General features: G+C 41.1%; 1 protein-coding gene across 1 annotated transcript in view; it reads left to right on the top strand.

The window, feature by feature from the left end:
* rasgrf2a (Ras protein-specific guanine nucleotide-releasing factor 2a) overlaps positions 1-23,935 on the top strand; it is a gene marked incomplete at its 5' end in the record, with an annotated part of 26,935 nt that extends 3,000 nt beyond the window's left edge. Inside the window, 28 exons of the mRNA XM_080018257.1 lie at positions 7,257-7,363; positions 9,078-9,225; positions 9,443-9,532; positions 10,245-10,498; positions 10,632-10,711; positions 10,845-11,038; positions 11,127-11,251; positions 11,347-11,465; positions 11,562-11,725; positions 11,816-11,882; positions 11,982-12,118; positions 12,238-12,320; positions 13,053-13,301; positions 14,292-14,384; positions 14,556-15,016; positions 16,458-16,583; positions 16,702-16,791; positions 16,882-16,988; positions 17,417-17,529; positions 17,636-17,696; positions 17,798-17,827; positions 18,017-18,120; positions 18,211-18,295; positions 18,389-18,586; positions 21,664-21,743; positions 21,823-21,940; positions 22,944-23,012; positions 23,206-23,935. Of these exons, the coding sequence (XP_079874383.1) occupies positions 7,257-7,363; positions 9,078-9,225; positions 9,443-9,532; positions 10,245-10,498; positions 10,632-10,711; positions 10,845-11,038; positions 11,127-11,251; positions 11,347-11,465; positions 11,562-11,725; positions 11,816-11,882; positions 11,982-12,118; positions 12,238-12,320; positions 13,053-13,301; positions 14,292-14,384; positions 14,556-15,016; positions 16,458-16,583; positions 16,702-16,791; positions 16,882-16,988; positions 17,417-17,529; positions 17,636-17,696; positions 17,798-17,827; positions 18,017-18,120; positions 18,211-18,295; positions 18,389-18,586; positions 21,664-21,743; positions 21,823-21,940; positions 22,944-23,012; positions 23,206-23,301 (3,648 nt within the window). The 3' untranslated portion in view covers positions 23,302-23,935. The remainder of the gene's footprint in view (positions 1-7,256; positions 7,364-9,077; positions 9,226-9,442; positions 9,533-10,244; positions 10,499-10,631; positions 10,712-10,844; positions 11,039-11,126; positions 11,252-11,346; positions 11,466-11,561; positions 11,726-11,815; positions 11,883-11,981; positions 12,119-12,237; positions 12,321-13,052; positions 13,302-14,291; positions 14,385-14,555; positions 15,017-16,457; positions 16,584-16,701; positions 16,792-16,881; positions 16,989-17,416; positions 17,530-17,635; positions 17,697-17,797; positions 17,828-18,016; positions 18,121-18,210; positions 18,296-18,388; positions 18,587-21,663; positions 21,744-21,822; positions 21,941-22,943; positions 23,013-23,205) is intronic.
* Positions 23,936-26,367: the final 2,432 nt, after the last annotated feature.

The following is a 26,367-nucleotide window of genomic DNA, read 5'->3' as shown; positions in this document are numbered from 1 at the left end:
TATCCCATAGATCTACACTCTCCGTAGATCTACATCCCCTCATAGATCTACACCCTCTCATAGATCTCGACTCCCCCCTGGATCTTTGGTCTTTGCCACATTTTACACAATCATTCTTCTTAACCTCGTTTACCTCCAGGCCAAATAGAGATTTATACTTGGTATATATTATTTATTCTGGATTTGACCAGTTGCAGTTCTTTGTCATAGTCTTCTTTGTTATATTATGCACCTTTGCACACCCTGGCGTTGGAATTCCTGTGGCTGTACCCCTGCAACCCTGCGCTACATTTTATTTTATTTTATTTTTTATTTTTTGTTTCTCCTCCATCTGTAGCATAGTTTAAAACAACATCATTTCCATGGAAAGGTTTCAGTATTGAGTGAGCTATGCAGAAAAGTGGTGTCTGCTCTACATATTGACAGCATTGGTTAACAGCACTCACTGCATTGGCAGGTGGTATTACACCCCAGTCGGTGAAATGTCCCCGCGACAAACACATTTGCGTGTATTTTTTAATGTTGCTAATAAACAAGTGGGAAATTCAAACTGCGGCATATTTACCGAAATATTACTTTGGTTGGCAGGGAAGTTCAATGCAATCTGTCTCACATCTTCGTTCCACAAAAAAATGTTTGCACACTATGGTGTGGCAACTCACTCACAATAACACACTTTTTCAGTTAAAATAAATGTCGTTACCATATATTTCCTTGTTGGAAAACTGACACAGTGTAACCCACAAAATTCAGTCACTTATTGTTTTGCCATATTAACTGTGAATTATACATACTCAGTGTAATTTGCCAGCAGTAATCCTATTGTTTAGGCCATGCATATTTATAATCCCAAAATTGAGCCATTGTTCCTGCAGTAGCTCCATAATTGATACTTTATGTATTCCTATTTAGTATTGCCATGCACTTTATAATGCCATACTGTCTAGAGTTATTTTAGATGATTTTAGAACTATAGGTCTGTCTGCAATTAACTACGAAAAGGAAGACTCTGCATCCAGATTAAAACGTATTCATAACAATGAAGGGTTTTGCGGTTTGTTAAGTCTTAGATTCAAACTAGGCAACATATCAGCCCCTGAGTAAATAAGCTAGTTTTTTACTTACGTATCAATATTTATTGATTTATTAATTCTTATCATAATTACTTTGTTCAGCATGCGGGTAAACAGTAACAGTATCGCCTGATAACCCCCATTCACTGGAAGCACAAAATTCATTTTAGCCCTTAGTAGTTTCCCTTTTAACCATGTATTTACCTTCTTTAAGAAGCGAAATAAATAAAATCTGAATCAATTTTGCAGAGGGATAGCACATTGCAGGTGCATTGGAATAGGCTGGAAGCAGTCGATTTTAACTAAAGCTGTAGTTTGGTGGCTGGTGCTTCTTTTGTGTCGTAAAAATGATCAGCGATCAAAGCTAAAATGTCCAGACTCAATTTCAAGCACAGTCAGACCAGACTAGGGGTCTAGATGACACCTTTTACAGCGCTAGATTGGTCGTAAAGTATTGAATTTTGTTCATTTCTGATTCCAAAATTTTGTTCGATTTTGTAAAAGGCAACTTTAAAAATCATTCAAGTCACTGCCTTATCTCATAAAGCCAATATTATTGCGTTATTGTTATTATTATAATGTTTTTAACTTAATGTTTACTCTTTCCAGGCGTCTTCTGTGCATCTCTGGTCGGTATTCAATATACAATATTCAGTCCACTGAGGCCATAACTAATCTTATTAACTCTAAGACAGTTTGTAGAGTAGGTATCCATGAGGGATTACATCGTCGTGATTTATACCAATTAGAAGCATCCAAAATAGCCTTGAATTGGTAAAAATCCTCCTAATACCCATCCGTAGTTAAAAAAGCTGCTGTTTTTGTCGTGTTTAAAAAATAGGCAAGATATTACATTCTATACACACATAGCATTTGAATACACTTGATGCATATACTTTTAATAGTTGTTTTTGAAGTATTTTCTACTTGAAAAGGGACTCGGCTATTTCACAAGCCTTTGCCTTGGGGGGAGTTCCTTTTATTCTGTCTATTTATATCGGCCCTTTAAATAATTTAAAAACACTCCGAAATATATTGTCAAGCTTTCTACGTGTGCACAAATCGAGTCGCCTTCTATTTAATGACAGATATGAACAAATGTGATTTATATTCCTTTCTTTTTTTTTTTTTACTACAATTGCTTCATCCCAATGGTTGAATGACTATCAGCATTCTCCAAATAGCGCGTGGATTTCTCATTGCTTACCAAGAAATGCAAGTAATGAATCGATCGCCCGTAAATGGCGAAGGAATGAAGTGAATAATCAATTGAGTAATAGATTACGTTCCCTGCCTGTTGAGTTTTGTTACATATATCGATGAGCCAGAATATTAAAACCACTGACAGGTGACGTGAGTAACATTGTTCCGGTGGCACCTGTCAAGGGGTGGGATATATTAGGCAGCAAGTGAAGAGTCAGTTGTTGAAGTCGATGTGTTGGAAGCAGGGAAAATGGGCAAGCGTAAGGATCTGAGGGACTTTGACAAGGGCCAAATTGTGATGGCTGGACGACTGGGTCAGAGCATCTCCAAAATAGCAGGTCCTGTGGGGTGTTCCTGGTGTGCAGTGGTTAGTACCTACCAATGTGGTCCAAGGAAGGCTCCAACACACGCACTGTGAAACAAGACAATCCAGTCAGGCTTTTGTGATCTGTCTGTTTCAGAAAACATGTCCTAAAACAAGCCGTTCAGCTATCTGCCTCAAATGGGGCTTCAGTAGAATTAGAACCGCTCCCATCTGAGTAACTCCACCCATGGTTGGAGCGCCACCAGAGTGACTTGCTAGCATTTAAGCTAAGAGCTAAGCATTGAAGCTAAGAGCTTAGCATGGGAAGTGCTCTGTTGTTGGCTGCAGAGACCAGCACAAATCTTTTAAAAGGACGAGGAATTAGTACCAACTGTCCATGAAGAAACCGCAGACGATGGAAATATAAGTATTTATAAAATAATTCTTCTGTGTGTTTGTTTTATAAATAAAAAAAATGTAAAATGCGGGAGATAGACTGTAGGCTGCGGTGACAAAAAAATCCCTGCATGCGGTGGCCTCGAACAAACGTCGGAACAAACTTTTAAATTGTGTCTTGTGGATCCAATATGGGTGAAGAGAGGCATCAAATGCATAATCTGAGTGGTATTTTCAACAAAAAAATAAAAATATAAAAACATCTTTTGGGGACCTCAGATACATACATTAATTTGTGCAAAAAGGAGCAGAATAGGTGCACTTTAAGCAACGATCACAGGAACCTTTATTTAATTACTTTATTTTGATTGCTTGTTAAGCAAACAACAACTGATTGTAGGTTGAACTACTATGCAATGATATTTTGTACTCGTGCAAAAGAATATTAGGGATACATTTTAAATACATTTCCCTAATCAATAATACCTATTGACAAATAGTGACTAGTAACTATTGACAAAATACAAGTGTATTCAATGCTTTATTCAACAGGGTTCTTACCAGGTCCTGTTCATACCAAGTGCTTGACTTTCCTCAGACATTTAAGTACTGGAATACCTTGACAATGGCCTCCTTTGTGGTAAAAAAAAGTCCTTGAAATAAACATGATAATTGAAATTTCCCCCCTGGTTTTGTTATGCAAATTGTGACGTAATAAAACATTCAAGAACTACTTTAACAAGAGAGATTAGGGAAAGGTAAATTGAATCCAGCATGGTTGGAAAAGGACTTATAATACTAGATGAGAATGAAGTCAATAATATATAAATAGATATATTTAATAGATATACTAATATAAATAATAAACAATGAGACTAAAATTGTATTATATTTTAATTAATAGAGATCACATTGAAAATTTAGTATTTTCTTTATTCTTGCGTCCTTGAAAATGATAAAATAGTGCTTAACAAGTTCTTGAAAGTACTTGAACTTAATTTTGAAGTGGGAGAATGAACCCTAATTCAAACATGTGTGACATGAGCTCTTGATGGCAAAATAACATATTGGACTCATGAAATTAATCCAATATGTATTTATTGGATAATCCCTCCCTACTAAATAAATAATACGTCTTTTTCCAATAGGCAAAGGACAACTTGAAAAGCCATTTTGTTTGTCTGCTCATTATTATTGTACTGAGTCACAATTCTCAAAAAGATATATCAATACACGCTAATAGAAGATTAAATTCAATAGATTGACACATTACTCACATATAACTTTAGTCTGGCGTTCTGGGAAGTACTGATCTGTGCGTTAGTACCAGGAGCTCTGCAAATTATTACATAAAAGTGGAATGCAATCAGGCTTGACAAAAAAAATAGCAGCTAAGCGGGTCCTTTTCCCTGCAGACAGGAGTACCATCGGGTATTCCAAAAAATGTCTGTGCGTCTCTATCTATGTTTGGAGTGTTTAGGTTTGGATGTGTGTGTATGTGCAAAAATCGCGTCGCCTATTTATAAAAAGTGGCAAACATTCCGAAGAAGTAGATCCATTGCTTTTATTTTGCTTTTGCCCTTACTTACAGTAAACTACTTGAACCCTCGCTCTCTCTCTCTCATGCATATATACAGTATATTTATATATATATATATAACCCACATTTTTAAATTGTATTATTGTTTTATTAATTCATATTTATTAATTATATATATGTATATATATGTGAAAATCACCCCATGTGGATTTAGTTGACTACTCCATGGTCTTCCAGGTGTAGACAGGGACATATATTGCATCATTCTGTGAATTATGTATTCTAATGGAAAGTCAGTTCGACCAATGGGACATACAGTAGTTGCTGGCGGGAGCTGTCAGTATAGATGGCAGACAGATAAAATAATGATTCTAACTAGACGTGGTGATGGGCAAGTGAGAGCTCTAAGCTCTGTCTGTCTGTCTGTCTGTCTGTCTGTCTGTCTGTGAGTCTGTCCGTCTGTGCGTCTCTATCTCATTGTTATCCTCTGGCTTAAAGCAGGCCTGTGGCCGGGGAAGCCGCATTAGCTGCAAGGAGCTGTACAAGCCCTGCTGGTTATGTAAGCCCTCCCCCTACACACACACAAACACGCACGCGCGCGCACACACACACACGCAAGCACGCACACACACACACACACACACACACACACACACACACACACAACAAGCCCATAAGCCTCTCTCTGGTCTGCAGAGGCACACGCTAGATAATGTCTCTCAACCTATTATCGTTACATCATTATGATGTAGGCCTCATGATACAGGCCTACTTTCGCCTGAGTTGGTTTTTTTTTATTTATCATGTGAATATGATTAATTATTGTGACTCATTACATGTTATATCATGAATACATTGCTTGACAAACGTGACCTCAGTCAGGCAACCACAGTGGTCGACTGGCGTAAACCTAGTTATTTGTGCCTAAAATTCCAGGCATTTCTCTGTTTATCGGAGGCTCTCTGAATTTGTATATATTTGCCTGTGTGTGTTTGTACGACAATTTAAACTACAGGATGATCAGAGATACACAAGACAACATGGTTAAAGGCACAGTGTCTGATTTTATATATACTGTATATATATATATATATATATATATATATATATATGTGTGTGTGTGTGTGTGTGTGTGTGTGTGTGTACAGCTATATGCAAATAGACAGAATACAAAAATATATAAGACCATTTTTTATCTATAAGACAGTTATATATGCTCTCTGTATAAACAAAATAGGTTTAAGAAGCTAATGTGTGGGAATTCAGGGACAGAGTGAAGCCAGATGCTTCACTCTGTCCCATATACTCTGGTCCCATATACTCTGACCATCATCCAGGTCATTATACCCCATAGTACGCGATAGTAATATTTATTACACCCCATGATACCAATATACCAATGCATTTTAACCACTGTGCCATAACAACTGAAATGATATTTGTGCTAATATCATGAGATAAACCACAGCAATTAAATCAGATCATAGCACATGATATACTGTAGAGAAGTTGAAGGCGTTAATCTCGACCGCTGCTTTGAAATGAGCTTGTTGTGGTCGTGACAGTAAAATCCAAGACTCCATTGAAATAATAAAATAACTCGCTGAGGAACGTGATCGTGATCCTTCCCGGTCTCAATTGATGACCCCAAATCTGAAAATGAGTATAATATTTACCCACATTTTGCCTGTTTGATTTTTTTTCATGCAATTTTGTATGTCAAATTTTATTAGCTTATTCCTATACCCTGATAATAATTCTACTTTTAAAATGCATTTTGCTCGTTTGCTTTGCTTTTATTGTGACTTGTTGATGGCCTTCTTTTAATGCAAAGCACTTTGAGTGACATGTCGTGTTTGAAAGGTGCTATACAAATAAAGGTTGTTATTATTATTGTTATTAGTGTGCTGCGAAATTTTTTCAAATTGCACTTCAAAATAAATAATGGAAAATAGCTTTTGTGTTGCAAGATCAAAATTTCAAGCCTGCACTCATTCATTCAATTAATCAGTTCCAGTCAGTAAAAGCAGCTCTGCGTTCATCCGGACAAGTTTCACACTGAAAGTGATGACTCTACGTAGTGACGAAAAGTATGACTGTTTTGAGGTTCGGTTCTTGACGAGTCAGTCGGTAAAAGGAGTCGTTTAATTTTCTGACTTTTTTGCTCATTTGATTCAGTTGGTGTGACGCACGGTGAGCGAGGGAGGACTTCAGTGAACGATGGACAAGAGTTAATTCGTTTTAAAGAGAGTTGTTCGTTACGAATGAATCTTCCAGGAGTCTTGCATCACTAACTAGCAGGCCATAACAATAAGCACAATTCTATGTAGGTTTCTACCGTTTTGGGTGGTTAACAGGAGAGTGGTGGGCCGTGGAATTATTAGGTGTAAAAAGTTTTCCATTGCAGAAAAAAGTTTAGGAAACACTGTAGTAGATAAGACAATCTGTGCACAGTGGGAAAAGCAGCACTGTCAGGCCTATACTGTTAAATCACATAAATGTGTAAAGGTGTCATCAGGTTTAAACTTATTAGGTCATATATAATACAAGCGTAGCAATAAATATAATTATAGTCATATGAACACTTCCCATAACCTAAACTTGACATTTCTGGGTGTAGTGGGAAAAAAAAGGCAAGGATTTAAAACTTCCACACAATGCACGATACACCTGGGCTGCTGAAGCGTGAAAGCGTGCGATTGCTTTCTGTAATATAATAATTCTGTTTCCCCCGATGCAGCACTACCTCCTGGTCATTTTTGGCCACGATGGACAGAAACCTCTGGAGTTGCGGACGGAGGAGGAGTCATATTGCAACCAGTGGGTGGAGTGCATCCAACAGGCCAGGTGACTTGGATTTCCCCCGAATCTTCATATGCCCGCTCTTTTGATCCCTTTTTCAGGGTCCCGATCTCTTCTCTTCCATAAGGACGCTCACAGTGCCACTGTAATTCATATTTTCTGAACATACACATTGCTTTCCTGTTTAAAACTTAAAGGGGACCTATTATTCTCCTTTTCAACAGGTTAATACAGGTCCCCGGGGTCCCCAAAACATATTTTTGACGTTTTCTTTGCTGAAAATACCACTCACATTATGCATTCTAGCCATTCTAACATGCCTCTAAACCATCCTGGTCCAGGACGGTCTGTATCAGGGGGTAGCGCCACCCTCCTGAGGCCCCTAATTCTGTGAGCCAATAGGGTTTGAGAACGAACTAGGGTTCTGGGAGCCGGGTTCTGTTGTATGAAGTCCGTAAACATTCACTGATTATCACATCAGTTCACCAAAATCTGTATCTGAACAAATTTGAGGCTAGAAATAAGCAGTTGCTGAATCTATTATCTAAATTAGATCTACAAGACCTAATTTAAAGGTTTGTTCCGACTTTGGGCGATCCGCCCAGCAGATCAATGTTACCGACAATACACAGTTGTTTTTTAAATACTATTTCCATCGTCTGTCGTTCTGTCACAGACAGTTGGCACTAATTACTTTCTTTTAAAAGATTTGTGCTTGTCTGTGAAGCCAACAGCAGGCACTTCCCATGCTTAGCTCTTAGCCACTGGACCCGCTAGCGGTGGCACTCAAGTCATGGGTGGAGTTACTCTGATGGGGGGGCGGTTCTAAATCTAAGGAGACCCCCGCAAAATCTGAGCGGCTTGTTGGATCATGGCTTGCTGGATAACGAGGCAGAAAAACTAAAAGAAAAACTTATTTTTTCACAGTTTGTGTGTTAGTAGGCCCATCAGAGATCCAAATGTATGCACACAAGCACGGAAAAAGTGAGTTTTCCATAGTAGGTCCCCTTTAACTATTCTACATTATTAAATGTAAATCATCCTGAATAATTGTTTTAAATATTCTGAACAATCAAATGTAAATCATCCTGAATAATAATTTTAATTATACTGAATAATCAAATATTAAAAAAAACCTAAATAATATTAGAAATATTCAAAATAATAACAGTAATAATAGTTAATGATAGTTTTACTGATGATAATAATAATAATAATGATATGATGATTTAATGGCAGATATTTCATGTAATGACTCCGTATTATTCCTCGTTCACTTTAAATCTCTGTGTGTGATTATTTATGTTTATGGGTGAGTGCGTGAATATGTGTGACTGAGATAATTCTGTATGTGTGTGTGTGTGTGTGTGTGTGTGTGCACGTGCGTGCGTGTGCGTGCGTGTGTGTGTGTACACAAGTGCCTTCTGCTTGCAGCAGTTCACATTTAGGTCACACTCCGGTGCTCCATTGCTATACTGGTTACATCAGACTTGAGCTTACCACTCTGCATGACCTCTATATTTTATTTCTCTTTCTCTCGATCCTTTAATTTTCTACTTGTGTCCACCTATTGATTCATATTTGGAAATAACATTATCGTACCATAATACACATTTGATTTATTATTGTCATCGTTATACACCAGCAGCAGCTGAGGTCATCATTTTTTTCTGTCTCTAATTGCTCCGTCATGATAGCGTGCTCTACCTTTTACACATGTATTTTCTCTTTTCATCAACCGTCCCGTCGCTGCTCATAGCTATTCTGACATCATCATAGAGCGTGAGGTCCTGATGCAGAAGTACATCCATCTGGTGCAGATCATGGAGACGGAGAAGATAGCAGCCAATCAGCTTCACACGCAGCTTGAGGAGCAGGACACCGAGATAGAGAGGCTTAAGGCCGAGGTCTGCGTCGCCACGTGCCAGCACACACACACACACACACACACACACACACACACACACACACACACACACGCACACACGCACACACACACACACACACACTGGAACTCACTGGTAAACACTCAAGTCCATCTTGAAGTGAACAGTGCGAGTGTAATCCTTTTTTTTTTTTTCTTTGTTCCGTTGTTTTTTCTCTTTATTTTAATTGCTGTGTTAGATTTTGCTGTTGAACAAAACAAAGGAAAGGTTGCGGCCTTACCAGAATAATCAAGAAGATGAAGACCCAGACATCAAAAAGATCAAAAAGGTACATTCCTCAAGCAGGCAGTATACAGTACATACAGTTTATATAGATGCATGGTTGGATGACAGACAGACAGACAGACATGGATATACTGTATATGATGGATAGATATGGATAGATATGAATAGATAGAGATGGATTGATATGCATAGATAGATATGGATGGATATAGGGATAGGGGGATGGATGGATATAGGAATAGGTGGATAAGGATAGGATATGGGTGGATATATTGTATATAGATGAACTGTATAGGGAAGCTTGGGTTGATATAGATGGATAGATATACAACAGATACAGTAGATTGATAGGGATGGACACTTGATATAGATGGATATATATAGACAGACAGATAGATAGATTGATGATAGATAGATAGACAGACAGACAGACAGACAGACAGACAGGTAGGTAGGTAGGTAGGTAGGTAGGTAGGTAGGTAGGTAGGTAGGTAGGTAGATAGATAGATAGATAGATAGATAGATAGATAGATAGATAGATAGATAGATAGATAGACAGACAAACAGACAGGTTGGTAGATAGATAGATAGACAAACAGACAGACAGACAGATAGATAGATAGATAGATAGATAGGTAGGTAGGTAGGTAGACAGACAGACAGACAGACGGACAGGTTGGTAGATAGATACTGTAGATAGATAGACAGACAGACAGACAGACATGAGACCTCGCGTCTTGCCCTCCTCCGTGCAGGTGCAGAGCTTCATGCGGGGCTGGCTGTGCCGCAGGAAGTGGAAGATCATCGTGCAGGACTACATCTCCTCGCCGCATGCCGAGAGCATGAGGAAGAGGAACCAGATCGTCTTCAACATGGTGGAGGCGGAGACGGAGTACGTGCACCAGCTCTCCATCCTGGTCAACTGCTTCCTGCGGCCGCTCCGCATGGCCGCCAGCTCCAAGAAGCCTCCCATCAGCCATGACGACGTAAGCAGCATCTTCCTCAACAGGTACAGTTATAACTACATATATAATAATAAAATGTGTAATAGACGTGTCATAAAGTGCTGTATGTCATTTATAATTGGCTTATAAATCTTCACCTTGAATCTTCAGATCAGAGTTTATGTTTTATTTCTCTAGTGAAACCATCATGTTCCTCCACGAGATCTTCCACCAAGGGCTCAAGGCTCGGATAGCAAACTGGCCCACGCTGGTGTTGGGTGTGTATCGGCTGGAACATCTCCCTTAAAAGTCTCAAAAAAACAGCCATGCTTTGCGTACCCTCGGGCCCGCCATCCCAACGTTTCATGAAATTGCATCGCTCTTCTCCTTTTATGTTTTGGCCGTGTTTAGCGGACTTGTTTGACATCCTGCTGCCCATGTTGAACATCTACCAGGAGTTTGTGCGCAACCACCAGTACAGCCTCCAGGTGCTGGCCAACTGCAAGCAGAACCGCGACTTCGACAAGCTGCTCAAGCAGTACGAGGCCAACGCTGCCTGCGAGGGGAGGATGCTGGAGACCTTCCTCACCTACCCCATGTTCCAGGTGAAAAGCGAAAACGGCCTTCCTATCGCTCGTACTTCCATAACACCTTTTTGTATAGCTTGGGTGTTTTCAGCGTGCGCTCTAACAGAGAATTGACTTTCAGATTCCCCGTTACATCATCACCCTTCACGAGCTGCTGGCGCACACGCCTCACGAGCACGTGGAGCGCAAGAGCTTGGAGTTTGCCAAGTCCAAGCTGGAGGAGCTGTCGAAGTAAGTGGCGCATATTTTACCGTTCCCCCTCAAGGGAGTTCGCCCCGCGAGGCCGCGGTGATGCCAATGGTGACTTCCTGGTGATGCCTTTCAAGGATGATGCACGACGAGGTGAGCGACACGGAGAACATCAGGAAAAACCTGGCCATCGAGAGGATGATCGTGGAGGGCTGCGACATCCTGTTGGACACCAGTCAGACCTTTGTCAGACAAGGTACGCTGCCGCACGCCACACGCAACCACGGCCCACTCTGGTTCTCGACGGAGACTTCATCGATGGCCCCCTTCCACCTCCATCTCTCTCCCGCAGGCTCTTTGATCCAGTTGCCGTCGAGCAGCGAGCGCGGCATGCTCAGCAAGGTCCGCCTGGGCGCCCTGTCGCTGCGGAAGGAAGGCGAGCGGCAGTGCTTCCTGTTCACCAAACACTTCCTGATATGCACCCGCACCTCCGGAGGCAAGCTCCACCTGCTCAAGGTCAGCCGGCCACAGGTGTACAAGCTAAATACCAATACAAATACTGATACACGTGAGCTCAAACTAGGCCTGTGTTGTCTGAATCCGCAGCAAGGAGGGACCCTCTCCCTGATCGAGTGCACGCTCATCGAGGAGCTGGACGCCAACGATGAGGACTGTGGGTATCAGTGGTACCTTTTTTTTTGGGAGGGCGGGTTTATTTAATTGTGATTGTGTCAATTAGCGTCCTTAGAAAACAATGAGTTTGTCTTTGTAGACAACGCAGCTGGCCAGGGCTTCAACCACCTGGAGTTTAAGGTTGTGGTGGAGCCCCCGGACGGACCCTCTTTTTCCGTGGTGCTGTTGGCTCCTTCGCGCCAGGAGAAGGCCGCCTGGACCAGCGACATCAGTCAGGTGCTGCAGCCCCATCCATATGAAGCTCCTCAACCAGTAATGAGTTTAACTTTGTAAAACCTGTAATTTTTGTATACGTATCTTATCGCTCTTTTTGTTTGTTCTCTCTCTCTATGCAGTGTATTGATAATATCCGCTGTAACGGCCTGATGACCAGTGTGTTTGAGGAGAACTCCAAAGTCACCGTGCCTCACATGATCAAGTAAGATCTAGAATGGCAGGAATACATCATCTCGTGTAAACTCATATAAACACCATGGCTTGTTCATTTATTTATGTGTTTGTTTGTGTATTTATTTATTTATTTATTTATTCGTCTATTTATTTATCTTTCTATTTATTTACTTATTTTTTTATCTACTAATGTATTTATTTATCCATTTATTTCCTTTTTTTTAATTTAGAAATAATAATAATAAAAATGGCTTGTCATCTAATAACCCCAATCATTACACATGCATATACTGTATGACCATCCCTCAAAATCTGCAATTTTAGGGTGCTCTAATGTTGCATTGCCAAAATAGAAGGGTAAACACACTTTGGGCAGTATGTGGATTCTTCTAGTTGGCAAATAGGAGAGCTAGAGGGACTTAACATACTGCCAATTACAAATTCTATTCTATTTTTAGGTTATTGGCTTAGACATTGTTATTGGCTTATACTTATACAAAAATAATGGCCAGAAAACTAGGCTTGACTCAATAAAACATGGCAACACTAAGCAAACACTTGAGGGAAATTTCACTCATACTGTACGCTTAGGATGTCGTGGAAGATCTCGTTGATTTTTAAAATCTATACTCATATATTCCCTGTGTGTAACTACCAAAACAGACTGTAGCTGCCTTGGAAGAACTATTTCAACCAACTGATGTGGGTCATTGTGCAAAAAGAGCAGTAACCGGATCGCTATGCCTTTTTTCCCTCTCAGGTCTGATGTGCGACTGCACAAAGACGACGTGGACATTTGCTTCAGCAAGACGCTCAACTCCTGCAAGGTGCCGCAGATCCGCTACGCCAGCGTGGAGCGCCTGCTGGAGCGCCTGACGGACCTGCGCTTCCTGTCCATAGACTTCCTCAACACGTTCCTCCACACCTACAGGATCTTCACCACCGCCGCCGTGGTGATGGACAAGCTGGCAGATATTTACAAGAAGCCGTTCACCTCCATACCGATCAGGTACACGGAGCTGTTCATAAGAAAGTTAAGGTGTTGCATTATGATAAAAGCTTGCCATGTGCGCGGTGAAAAATGTTGAAATTCCGCATAAAAAAATGAATAATGGAAACTAGCGATCTTGTGTTGCAAGATCAAAGTCGCAAGACGGCACTTATTCATCCAATCATAACTTCCTGCCAGAAAGGTTCTCTCTGTTCATCAGAACAAGTATCATGTACATGTAGTGATGAAAGGTTTGACTCTTTTTTTTGGGATTCTGGTCTTGACAAGTCACTCAGTAAAAAGAGTCGCTCAATTTTCCAACTCTTTGTTTGTTTGATTCAGTTGTTGTAATGCACGATGAACAAGGGAGGACTTCGCGAACGTCGCTTTGGCTCTGAGATGTGAATGTACTTCTCACAAGAATCATTCAATTTTGGCTAAAGTATTATTTTGGTGCAATGAAATCTGTAAATCAGTCACATTCTATATGAATTATGCCAAATGCCTTGGCCTTTTGTATGCCTTGGTCTTGAAATTAGTCCACAGTAATTATATTCAATTTGTGAGTGAAAGATTTACACTCTCTTTCTGGAGTGACTCCCAACTCCAATATAATATATATATAATATATATAAACTCTAGTGCATCACCATGTATTAGTAGGCCATAATAATGAGCACTGTTATATGCTTTTTTAATGGTAACCAGGATGGTTGTGTGCCGTGGGATTATTTCATTATTAGATGTGTGCCTTGGCAGAAAAAAAAGGATGGGAAGCACTGCCTTAGTGTCTATTTACTAATATACATATTTATTTATCATCACTCTTCATTCCCCCTCTTTCCTCTCATGTAACAGACCCAAGCATGGCCACTGATTGTTTTCCTTTTTGTTTGCTCATCTCTCCTTTTCCCCTGTCATCTTTGTCCACCTCTTTGTCCATTTGAACTCTGGCTTTCCACTCCTGTCACGGCCCCCTTCACCTCCCCTCCGCCGCTCCCGCCTCAGGGTTCAGTACCACTCATCCGATCGTCTGTCCATTACATCCCTCTGCCCTGACTACAGTCTGAAGATCACCCAGCTCGCACTGGACCAGTCCAAGTAAATACTGCTCCGAACTAGACGGAGAAACTCCGTCGCCCTCATTTCATGAACATGATCTCCCTCCACCCGCTGCCAAACGCCCACCCTGAAGGATTTGGTTTTAGTCTTTGGTTCTTTGTTCCTCCTCTTTCACACTCTCCCCGTCTCGTTGCTTCTCCTTCCTCTCAGGTCCTTGGAGCTCTTCTTCGCCACCAACCAGGGCGCGTGGGGGAGCGACCCCCTGAACAACAAGTCCCCCAGGCTCTGCCGGAAGTTCTCCTCCCCTCCCCCTCTCTCCATCCCCTCTCGCACCTCCTCCCCCGTCCACTCCCGCAAGCTCTCCCTCAGCTCGCCCGTGGGCGGCGGCAAGTTGGGGCTGCTGGACCTGTCCGCCACCCCGTCCTCCTCGGCCGCCAACTCGCCCACCTCCAGTCACTGCCCGTCCATTTCGTCCCCTCCGCCCGGCTCCACCAGGGCCCCCTCGGGCTTTTCCTCGCCTCCGCCCACCGCCACGCGCTCCCCCAGCCTTCCGTGGACCTCGGGGATGTCCTCCCCGGAGCTCAGCCCGGCCGTGGGGGAGGACACGCTGGGCGGGGATTTGCCACGGATCGACGCCTTCTGTGGGAAGCTGAGGCGGAGCATCCGCCGGGGTAAAGCCTCAACGCAACCACATATATGATTCACAAACATGTTAGTGAAGCTGCACTGTCTGGTTGACAGGATAGGGAATTATTTTTTATAACTTGTAATTTTTACAATTTTGTGTCTTTTTTTTTTGTCCCCAACTATAATAAACACTTTATTTTTTGAGTCTTTAATTCAGGAAATCAGACTTTAATTTTTTCTATGTTTTCTGCCACGGCAACACATTTTACGATGAAATAGTCCCACGGCACGTCGCTATCCTGTCAACCACTCCAAATGTCACAAAATGGAACACACCCATAGACCTGTGCTTATTCTTATGGCCTGCTAGTCGTGATGGAATGACTGGGAAGTTTGGGAGTCACTCCAGTAAAAAAGTGGGCGAGCGAGTCTTCGACTTGCAAGCTGAAAATAATCACTGAGGACTAAAGGAAAGTCCAAGGCGAGAGGAGGTCAAGGCGTTTGGCATAATTTATATCGATTGTGACTGATTTACACGTCGGATTCCACCAAAAGAATAATTTTGCCAGAATTGAATGATTCTTGTGAGAATTCCATCCGCAACTCAAAGCCAAACCTGACTCTTCTCACTCTCGTTCATCGTTCAGAAACTCCTCCCTCGCTCACCCCACGTTACACCATCCCAATCCAACGAGTCTCTCTCTCTCTGTCCTCTCTGCTCAGAGTCCCTTTACTGAGTGACTCGTCAAGAACCCGAATCTCAAAAAGGAGTCGAACCTTTCATCGCCACAAGTTCTCAATTTCGGAGTGAAACTTGTTCTGAGGAGCGCAGATCTGCTATTCCACCTGGAACTGATGGATGAGCGCAGCCTGGCAATTTTGATCTTTCGACACAAGCGCTTATTTCCATTATTATGTATTTCAAGTGGATTTGAAACCTGCCTTCCAAAATGCCCCCCCCCCCCACAGTGGCCAATGTGGCGGAGGGAGGGTGGTGGTGGGGGGCAGGGGGATGTAAATGGGTCATGATTGCCCTCTGGTGGGGTAGGTTTCCTGTTACATCAGATGCAGTGTTGACCCTGTTGGAGCATTGTCGGCATCTGGCCGAGGCTGAGAGCTCGTACGCAATAGAGGATGGTGAAAGACACCGGGTCAGAAAACTCTTAAGACATCGAGTAGAAATAACATCTGGAGTCAGAGCTCTTACATCACAGAGGAATGTCTGAAGGCGTCTTGGGAGACGAGTCCAACCAAAGTCTCATAAATAGCTCAGCATGCTATTAAAAAGTCTGACATGATGTTTTCAGTGTTCGGTTGCCTTTGTAAAATCTCATTGAGTATAGTTTTTTTTAATCTATCCCCAATGGATAGATGGGTCTGTAGCACTCTGTCATGCGAAACGGCCTTATTACCAACCGATTTGAATGCGTAAATTAAACTCGTCGAAAGGCAGAGCTCTGATTTCGGGATCTTTTTGTGTAACAGTTGTGCTAGAATCGGTATCTCTGGACAAGTTCATCCCTGAATCCCTGGCCACCAGCGAACCGGGAGACATATCCCCCAGTCGCTCGCCCTCAACACCGAGACATATGCGCTACAGGCAGCCCGGAGGTACACACACACACACACACCCACACACACACACACACACACAGACACAGCATTTGTATGGAAGGCTGTTCTGTTGTATATGTTTTTGTTTTTTTTCCTGTGTCTGTTCTCCACGCAGTCACATCGGGAGAGAACTCTCGCTGTACAATGTCCCCGGCTTCGGCTTTTGCCATCGCCACAGCTGCCGCCGGCCACGGCAGCTCCCAAGGTGAGCTCCCTTTTGTGTATGAAGTGAGAGAAAAAAATAAAAAAAAGTCCACAAAAGGGCTCACTTTCTATTATTCCTCCACCTCCGTAGGTTTTAATAATTCTGAAAAGACCTGTGACAAAGAATTCATAATCAGAAGAGCTGCCACGAACAGAGTGCTCAACGTGCTTCGACACTGGGTTTCCAAGCATTCCCAGGTGCGTCTTATATTATTATGAATCCATCTGTTTTACTGTTTTAGAGGCTGTGCATCCTTTGGCTTTGGTTTGTCATAATAATAATAATAATAATAATAATAATAATAATAATAATAATAATAATAATAATAATAATAATAATAATATAGTTAGGAACAGGAATTCACTCTCTAAACTGAAACACGGGCCAATATTCTAGGTTATATTCGCTATTTTTTAACCCAGGTTACTGCAATAATATTTGGTCCAGTAGAGGGCATAGTAACAATGCGTATCGCATTCAGTTCTTCTGCATGAACTCAAACCCTTGGAGCAAGTTTATCTTGGGGAGGAAAATATATGGAAGTTAGAATCGTTTGAAAGTCATAGTTGTTTTTGATATACATTTTAACCCACGACAACGAAAATGTGTCTGTGGCGTCCGTCAGGACTTTGATATGAACAGTGAGCTGAAGATAGGGGTCACGGCTCTCTTGGAGGAGGTTCTCCGTGACCCAGACCTGCTGCCCCAGGAGAGGAAAGCCACTACGAACATACTAAGGTGTTTGCACGTGCGCACATACACACACACAACACACACACACACACACACACACACACACACACTATTGTTCACATAATATCATAATTTTATTCCTGCTCTTCAGTGCTCTTTCGCAAGAAGAACAAGATGACCCACAGATGAAGATAGAGGACATATTGCAAATGGTTTGTGCTAACACCCATTACTAATCTAACAATGAAATGCATTACGGTATTTAAACTTCAATGTAAATATTGAAATTCTCTCTTTCCTGGCGACGGACCAGAAAAGCTGTCCGCTACTGCACTTCATTGTGGTAGGAATGTTGCTTTTGTTGGTGAATAAGTTATTTTCCCTAGACACTGTCCATAGTCGTACAAATTGAGTGTATCTTTAAAGCAGGAATAAACTCACTACAGCTCTTGTAACAATATTTTATCAAATTAAGGAAAAGTGCAAATTACGCCCACATGTGTTGTGTCATCTGTGTTGTGTGTGTGTGCAGGCAGAGAGCCCAAAGGCAGAGTGTTTTGAGTCTCTGTCCGCCATGGAATTGGCGGAGCAGATCACCTTATTGGACCACATTGTGTTTAGGGGCATTCCATATGAGTGAGTAATAATAATAATATACTAATAATAATACTAATAATATTGTGTGTATTATTTTACTCTTAAATGATTCTCAAATGATGTGTCAAGGGAGTTCCTGGGACAGGGCTGGATGAAAGTGGACAAAACAGAGAGAACGCCGTACATTATGAAGACCAGCCAGCACTTTAATGATGTGAGTCTAAATAGTTTGTCATCAAATACCTTATAGGTATATAATTTTTTTTTAAAACCATATTTATTTTCCTTTTCCCACCATCTCCTGTAGATGAGTAACCTGGTGGCCTCGGAGATCATGGCCCACTCGGACGTGGGCTCCAGGGCGGGCTCCATAGAGAAGTGGCTGGCGGTGGCCGACATCTGCCGCTGCCTCAACAACTACAACGGCGTGCTGGAGATCACCTCCGCGCTCAACCGCAGCGCCATCTACAGGCTGAAGAAGACATGGGCCAAAGTCTGCAAACAGGTTGAAAACGATCAAATACACACACACACACACACACACACACACACACACACACACACACAAACACACAGACTGAGCACTTTATGAGGAACCATTTACTACTACTGGCTAGAACCTCCCTTCACTCTCAAAACAGCCTCAGTTGTTTGAGGCTGAAAAAAAATATATTCTGACCCTACGGTCTCTGTGTCTCAGAAGAAAATCGAGATTCAATAGACAAGGTTATTGACGTGAGATCAATTTTTTTCCCCATTCTGGGGGTTGGTGTGACCATTAACTGAGGCTGCTGACCTGTATTCTATGTATCTATCTATCTATCTATCTATCTATCTATCTATCTATCTATCTATCTATCTATCTATCTATCTATCTATCTATCTATCTATTCATCTATCTATCTATCTATCTATCTATCTATCTATCTATCTATCTATCTATCTATCTATCTATCTATCTATCTATCTATCTATCTATTCATCTATCTATCTATCTATCTATCTATCTATCTATCTATCTATTCATCTATCTATCTATCTATCTATCTATCTATCTATCTATCTATCTATCTATCTATCTATCTGTCTATCTGTCTGTCTGTCTGTCTGTCTGTCTGTCTGTCTGTCTGTCTGTCTGTCTGTCTAACCCTAAATGCTAAAGATAGGTGCATAGTGGTTTCCTCATCCACTGGTAATAATAATAATAATATAATAATAAAGCTGAATGCAGCAATGCACAGGGTCCAGTTTGGTTGCAGCAGCTGTACAAATTATATGACGTCACAGCGCCTGTGACCATCCAGTGATTGGCGCTTCTGAACATCAAGATTCAAACCTCCACATACGGTATTTCCTCAAATATAAATCGGAAGTCAAATAAAGACCAGGCTTCCTATAAATGCCTAGATGAACAAATAAAAGCCTGCCTCAAATACAGGCAGGGGGAAAACTGATCAAAGCTGTGGTGGTGTTCCGGTGTGGAGCTCCGCGCCCAAACAAAGCAAATAAAAACATTGTGGAGTTTTTTTGTGTATGTATTTAATTTACTCCATTTCCTACTGCTGCATAGCAGATCGCTTCTTGGGACAAATGCCCCGCTCTGGGCGCTCTCGCTCTCTAGCGCTCCAAGCAGGAAGTGGTGCATTCAAGGCGAACTCGGAAAACTTTAATTTCCCCGTTGCAAAGTACAGTTTTCCGAGTGCGACAAGTGCAACTTTTAGGGTAGCTACTAGCTCTTTTTGTGCATAGCATGGCACCCAGAGACACAGACGATGGGGTTGAGAAGATACCAGTTTATTGTATAGAGTGGGCTCGATGGAACAGGCCTGGAGCAGATGGACAGCATGTCATGACAAGGGCTCCTCTCCTGTGTGTGTGTGGGGATGGGGGTTTTACCTGTTAGACCAATCAACGAGCAACAGGTGTGCAGCCACACTGATCCTGGGTCCAAATGACATAGACCCAGGACAGGTGTGGCTGCTCAAACCACACCATCCCCACACCATAATGATCAAATATACTTATTTAACAGTGGGAATTAGATATAAAAGCCCGGCCCCAATCACTTTTTGAGGAAATTTGGTGTATACCATATTGGATGATTATGTCACAAAGCGCTCTGCTCCAAAATTTGGGGTCACTTTGCTCGGCTTCTTCCAATACCTTCTTCAGAAATTTTTGCTCTGTTCCGACAGCTTTACTAATCTGGGAGTCATTTCAAACTCTTGCGACCATTTCAGAGCTTCACTGCTTTTTTTTTTTTTTAAATGTCACCAGAAATCCAGATAAATGTGAAATTATATTAATTTGTGTATTAATTAAAAAATTCAAAAATAAATGAAATGTGATATTAATAACCTATACTGGGATAAGCCTGCACCATCCCTTTAAGGGTGTTGAGAGCCCTCCACAGATATACCAAACTGGATGAAGATGTCACAAGGCGCCCCGCATCACCGGCCCTGGAAACCGTTTTTTCACTAATTACGCCTCCAGATATAATGTGATGTGGATCAAACTTGGCCCACGGCATGTGTGGACAGCCCCAAATACAAATCCTATTAATTTGTGTCTGCGGGTTCAATGGTTTCTGAGCGCCAGACATTATCACATTACAGTGACATGTGATAGTGTACAGAAGAATAAGAATCCGAACAAAAACAAGGGTTCCAGCAATTCGAGCTGGACCCCTAATAAATATAGCTGCAGGCTGCACTGCATGGGGTCCAGGTTAGTTGCAGCAATTGCACCAATGGCAATAACCGCCTTGCCAGTGTGTTTTGACACTAAAACCGTTCCCTGTCGCTACTCTTAAATGCCTCCTCACAGCATGTTTAGATAGTTTCTTTCTACCTGTATGCGGGGATCAGGTTGACCAAGACGTGGTCGGAGTTTCACAACGAACAGAGAACGTTGTAATACGGTGGACGGTGGTGTAGCAGTGATCCAGTGTGTTCTCCTCTCTGATAAACTGCTTGTATTTCGGGTGTTTGTGTTTATTGAAGAGGATAAATAGGGAGTCCGGATGCTTTCCCTCCACATCCAGTATCTGATCAGAGAGCAGCTGCTGCGTGTTCAGTGAGTTGGCTTGCGGTGGAATGTAAACACCGATCCAGCGCAGCTCACACCACATCCTAAGCGAAAAGCCCCTTCAGAGTCATACCCTGTATATATAGCATTTTGGATGATGATCTCATACGTTTCACCGCTTCCGGTCCCTTCGCTCGGTTATTTCCAGTACGTTGGCTCCGGAAAAAACGTTTTTAACTAACTCCTCCTATAGATATAGTCCGATGTGGATCAAACTTTGACCACAGCATGTGTGGACTGCCCCTTCGGGTGGGACCCCTATAATAATAATAATAATAATAATAATAATAATAATAACAATAATAATAATAATAACAATAATATGTGTTATTATATTATTATTATTATTATTATTATTATTATAAGCATTTAAATGACTCAACTATGACTAAAAGACATTTGCAGCCATCAAGAGAATGTTCTCACCAAACTCAATTATTTTAACACATCCAACACCAAATTAATCTCTGTTTTCTGTTCTCTGCTTCTCAGACAAAGGCACTGATGGACAGACTACAGAAAATTGTCTCATCAGAGGGAAGGTTCAAGAATCTCAGAGAGACACTCAAAAAGTAAATCTTGTCATTTATACCTGAACATGTATACACGAAATTCACAACTTAATTATTCATAACAATCTTTTTTCCACAGCTGTAACCCACCATGCGTGCCCTACCTGGGCATGTACCTCACTGACCTGGCCTTCATCGAGGAAGGAACGCCCAACTTCACTGAAGAGGGCCTGGTTAATTTCTCCAAGATGAGGATGGTAGGTTGTTTCCTTTTTACCTTTTGGCTCTTCGTCCTTATACAATGAATACAACGAATTTGACGTGGTGAATTTGGTGCACAAAGTATTATTCAAATTGTATTAGTTATGATTATTTGCTTGTAGAAGATCAGTGGGCATACATTTTTAAATAAAATAATGACAACTAATTAATTAATTATTTAATTGTTTAACCAATTAATTAATTATTTGATTGTTTGCGTGATTGTTTAATTAATTAAAAACAACATGTTTTATATATAATTATAAAAATATATAAATACATTATTGTGCAAAAGTTCACTTTCGATGTTTCACAACAACATGTCTTGGATGGTTATTTTATATCTGCTTAGTGTGTCAATATGTCTGTAGCATGACAACGACGCCAAATATACAGCCAGTCATAAAGAACTATCTGCAGCAACAAGAAGAACAAGGAGTCCTGGCACAGATGGTGTGGCCCCCACAGAGCTCTGATCTCACCGTCATCGAGTCAGTCAGGGATTAAGTGAAGAGAAAGAAGCAATTGAGACAACCTAAATCCGCAGAAGAACTGTGGAAAGTTCTCCTAGATGCTTGGACCAAGCTACCTGCCGCCTACCTAATAAAGAACGTGTACTTATGAGAATTGGTGCTGTTTTACCTGAAAAGCGTTGTCACACCAAATATTGTTTTGATTAAGGTTTTTTCTGTTTACCGCACCTTGTATGTAGTTAATTGATAAATAAAAACTATTCATGACATTTTTTGAAAGCATTCTCACTTTAGAGCATTTCTGACAAGTGCCTAAAACTTTTGCACAGAACTGTAAATATATTTTAAAAATATTGTAAAAAAAGAAAAGTATAACAGTATATGTGTTTTTTTATAAAGTCCTATCTTTTTTATACGTTTAATTTAATTAGATTAAAAAAACATACATTTATTGCGAGGTGTAGTACATACGAAAATATTGTATGGAATATATTGAAATATGAATTTTTTCTTTTTGTCCTTTCAGATTTCACATATCATCCGTGAGATTCGTCAGTTTCAGCAAGCCCCTTACAGGATAGAGCATCAACCCAAGGTAACAACAAGGTGCATTTGTCAAACAGCATTCCACAGCTTTGAATCTTCAGGGAAAACATCACATTTCTGTTTGTGATTAACATATCCATCGTATTTCCTTTTCTGTTTTAACAAATTTATGGCGAAGCGGTGAAATTGGGGATTCCAACTATTTGGATTTAACAATAGCCTCTCTCCACCTTCTTCTCCAGGTGACTCAGTTCCTCCTGGATAAGACATTAGTGATGGATGAGGACACTCTGTATGAGCTCTCCTTGAAGATCGAACCCCGTGTGGCGCCCGGCTGATCAACACACGCGGCCAACGTGCGCGCACACAATTAATACTGAAAAATTCTGCTCCGTGGCAAACGTGAGAACCGTGAGGAAGTGAGAAAAAATAATGTCAAGCGCCGCCACTGTGAGGAACCTCAGGTGAAAATGTGCCTTTCCGCATGGATACTTCAATTCATACATTCACAAAGGGGGTGAACTGTTTATCAAACACGGGCACGAGAAAATTCCAGTTGCTACCGCTCTGGCCACTGCCGATTATTCATTTATTACAGTCATTCAGTTACGGAATCAGCGCATCTTGCTGGCGGTGTCATAGGATTTATCCATTTGCCAATGTGTGGATATGTCACTTCCCGTTCAGGAGGTAGTTCAGTTTCAGCTAAGCCAATGGCGAGTTGGCGAGCTTTAGGTGTTCCTGGATCCATCGCCATCCTTCTGTTTCGGCCCCTGATGAGGCATTCCCTGTAAGGTAGTAGTTTCATATTAAGCATTTACAGTATGGAACTTACAGTGAGAGCATTTTTGACAGGTTTAAAGATAATGAATGGTGTTAGGCTGGCAGCTCCATGCGATGCGTCGTCTGATAACTAGGCCTAGCTCAGTGCATTTGTCAGCCGTGTATGTTGTCTGTGTTCTGAACTTATCTTTTATGTCGACATATTTCACATGCCTGCTATATTTTGACATATAGTCTGGCGCGTTTGTTATCACATTGTCGCGCCATACTTACATGTATTTTGTATGTTCATTGTGTTTCAGTTTCACACTCTATATAAAGGCTCTAAACATCACGTGGTGGTCAGTGAGGTTCTTGAATGAGTGCTTAACTATATCTGAAGGAGCTCAGGAAGGCCAGTACAGGGAGAAAGATCCATGGAATCAAACGTCACCCAAGGCCAAGATGACATAAGTAGACTTTCTCATCAGGATCAACATATACAGCACAACTTAATTTAGACATGGCGAGGGGTATCGTCCCCATAGTGGAAAATTCTCCCTTTTGAATGCAGGAAAAGTAGATGATGCTGGGGTCTCACTGCAAGCGGGAATGATAGGTTACATTCCCTCCCTTCTCCATTTCTTTTTGCAATTTGTGTGCAAATGCGAGGGGAGCGTCTCCTTCCACACAGTTTAAGAATGCAATACTGTTGCTAACAGTAGATAGGAGATCCCCATTCCTGCTGCACTCCTCCCAGCCACGGCCATCTCAGAGCCATAGCCCACGAAACACCACCACTAGACTCAGTTGCTGAAATATTGCTATTGCTGATATTGAGGGTCCTCAAAGTCTACAGACGAATCAATGGCCCCCACAACGACCCATTTGCCCAAAAACTAGAGGGACTGGGTAGGCGGCACCGGGTAGTCCCGTGTTGAGGTCGAGTTCAGTACATTTGAGGCATCAGTCATCATGCAAGTGATGGGAAGGATTTGTTTGTAGTCAACAAATCTGGTGAAGTGAGTATGTCCGTTCACAACTGTGGAGCTGCAGTCAGACGCAGGCATTCACTGAGACTTGGCTCTGGAAGGAAAAGAGCCAAGAGCCCTGAGTCACGAGTGACGCATGCGTTCCAAGCAGAGGCGAAAACTTGATTCAATCTTTTTACTGGGTCACTCATAAAGAGCCGAATCGCCAAAAAGAGCCAAACTTTTTTATCGCCATCAGTGGAATGACTGATCCGTTCACAGTGTTGAGTAGTGATCCAAGACTCACGAACGATTCGTTCATAGCGAAAGATTATTTTAAATTACTCAACCAAATCAAATAACCACACGCAGAAAACCGTTGTACTGAGTCGCTCTTAAAGGGCCGAATCTTCAAAAAGAGACAAACTTTTTATCCCTAGTCCTGTGAGCGAATGTTACAAGCACTTGAAGTTTAATGCATTTTAAACCCAAGTCTAATTTGATTTTACTTTTTTAACTTCTTCTTGACAATCAAATCGGCAAAAGTCATGGTTATTGTTATTTTCACTTTGCATTTAGTAATGTTGCTCGTTTTGGTCAGTTTGGTCAATTTAATAGTGAGCCTTTTTCTGTTTTACAGGGAAATCGCCTGAAGTATTTATGAATTGACTACAGTATAGCTCCTTTTTTTTCAACCAATTCTTAGTACAGTTATTAATTGCTTGTGGTTATTTAATCATATCGATATACTGTACAAAATGTTAAAACAGTATTAGTACATACGCAATATTTGCGCTATGGATTTGTAATAATGTTCAAAGTTCAAAGTGTTTTATTAATCAAGTGTACAGTACAACAAAAGATCATTGGGTACAATGAAATTCTTAGGGCATGACAGGCAACAACTATGTAGTGGCCATACAAATATAAAATAACAAGGCAGAGATAAGGAGAAAATCAGATATGTAAAATAAAATAAGAGTTGATTATAAAAAAAAGTAAGAGTCGAGTTACAAATGAAGGCAAGAGGTCGCAGTGTATGCACATAAAATTAAAATAAGAAATATATAAATACATAATAACACGGAAACTAAAGATTGGACACTAAAAATTGGACAATGTGAAAGGAATGTGAATTGTGTTCTATTGTACAAGTCCACTGCTTGTACACTATGTACTTTGTTACAATTCCAAGTTTACCGTTTTACTTTTCTATGTAGTATGCAGTATTTACACTTCAGAAAATAAAGAGAATGTAAATTACTTTACATTTACATACTTTAGTCGTGATGAAGTTGTCGTGGTTAGAATGACAATGCATCATGGGTAGTACATGATACAACACATTAGAATCATTACAATAAATTAATAAAATGAGGTGGGTTGCATTATAGGATTATAGGAGAATTCCTCAAGACAAACACCTGAGAACAAAAGGTAGATATGGCATAGTGACTATTAATAGCCCCAATAAATAAATACATACATTAAGTTAATTATTATCAGCCATTAGTCAGTTTTAAAATACAGTATATGCACAGTTGATCATAGAAAGGTAAGGAAAGCAAAGAGAAAAATTTAACAATGCTTGGAATATAAAAGCAAAGGTCCTGCAGAGGGGAATAAGTTATGGGATGGAAATTCCGTGGTGGTCTTGCAGCCGTGGGCCAA

This window comes from Zeus faber (genome assembly GCF_960531495.2).
Source record: "Zeus faber genome assembly, chromosome: 17".
Taxonomy (NCBI): domain Eukaryota; kingdom Metazoa; phylum Chordata; class Actinopteri; order Zeiformes; family Zeidae; genus Zeus; species Zeus faber.
The sequence above is the reverse complement of the archived record's forward strand: the minus strand, read 5'-3'. Positions and strand labels throughout refer to the sequence as shown.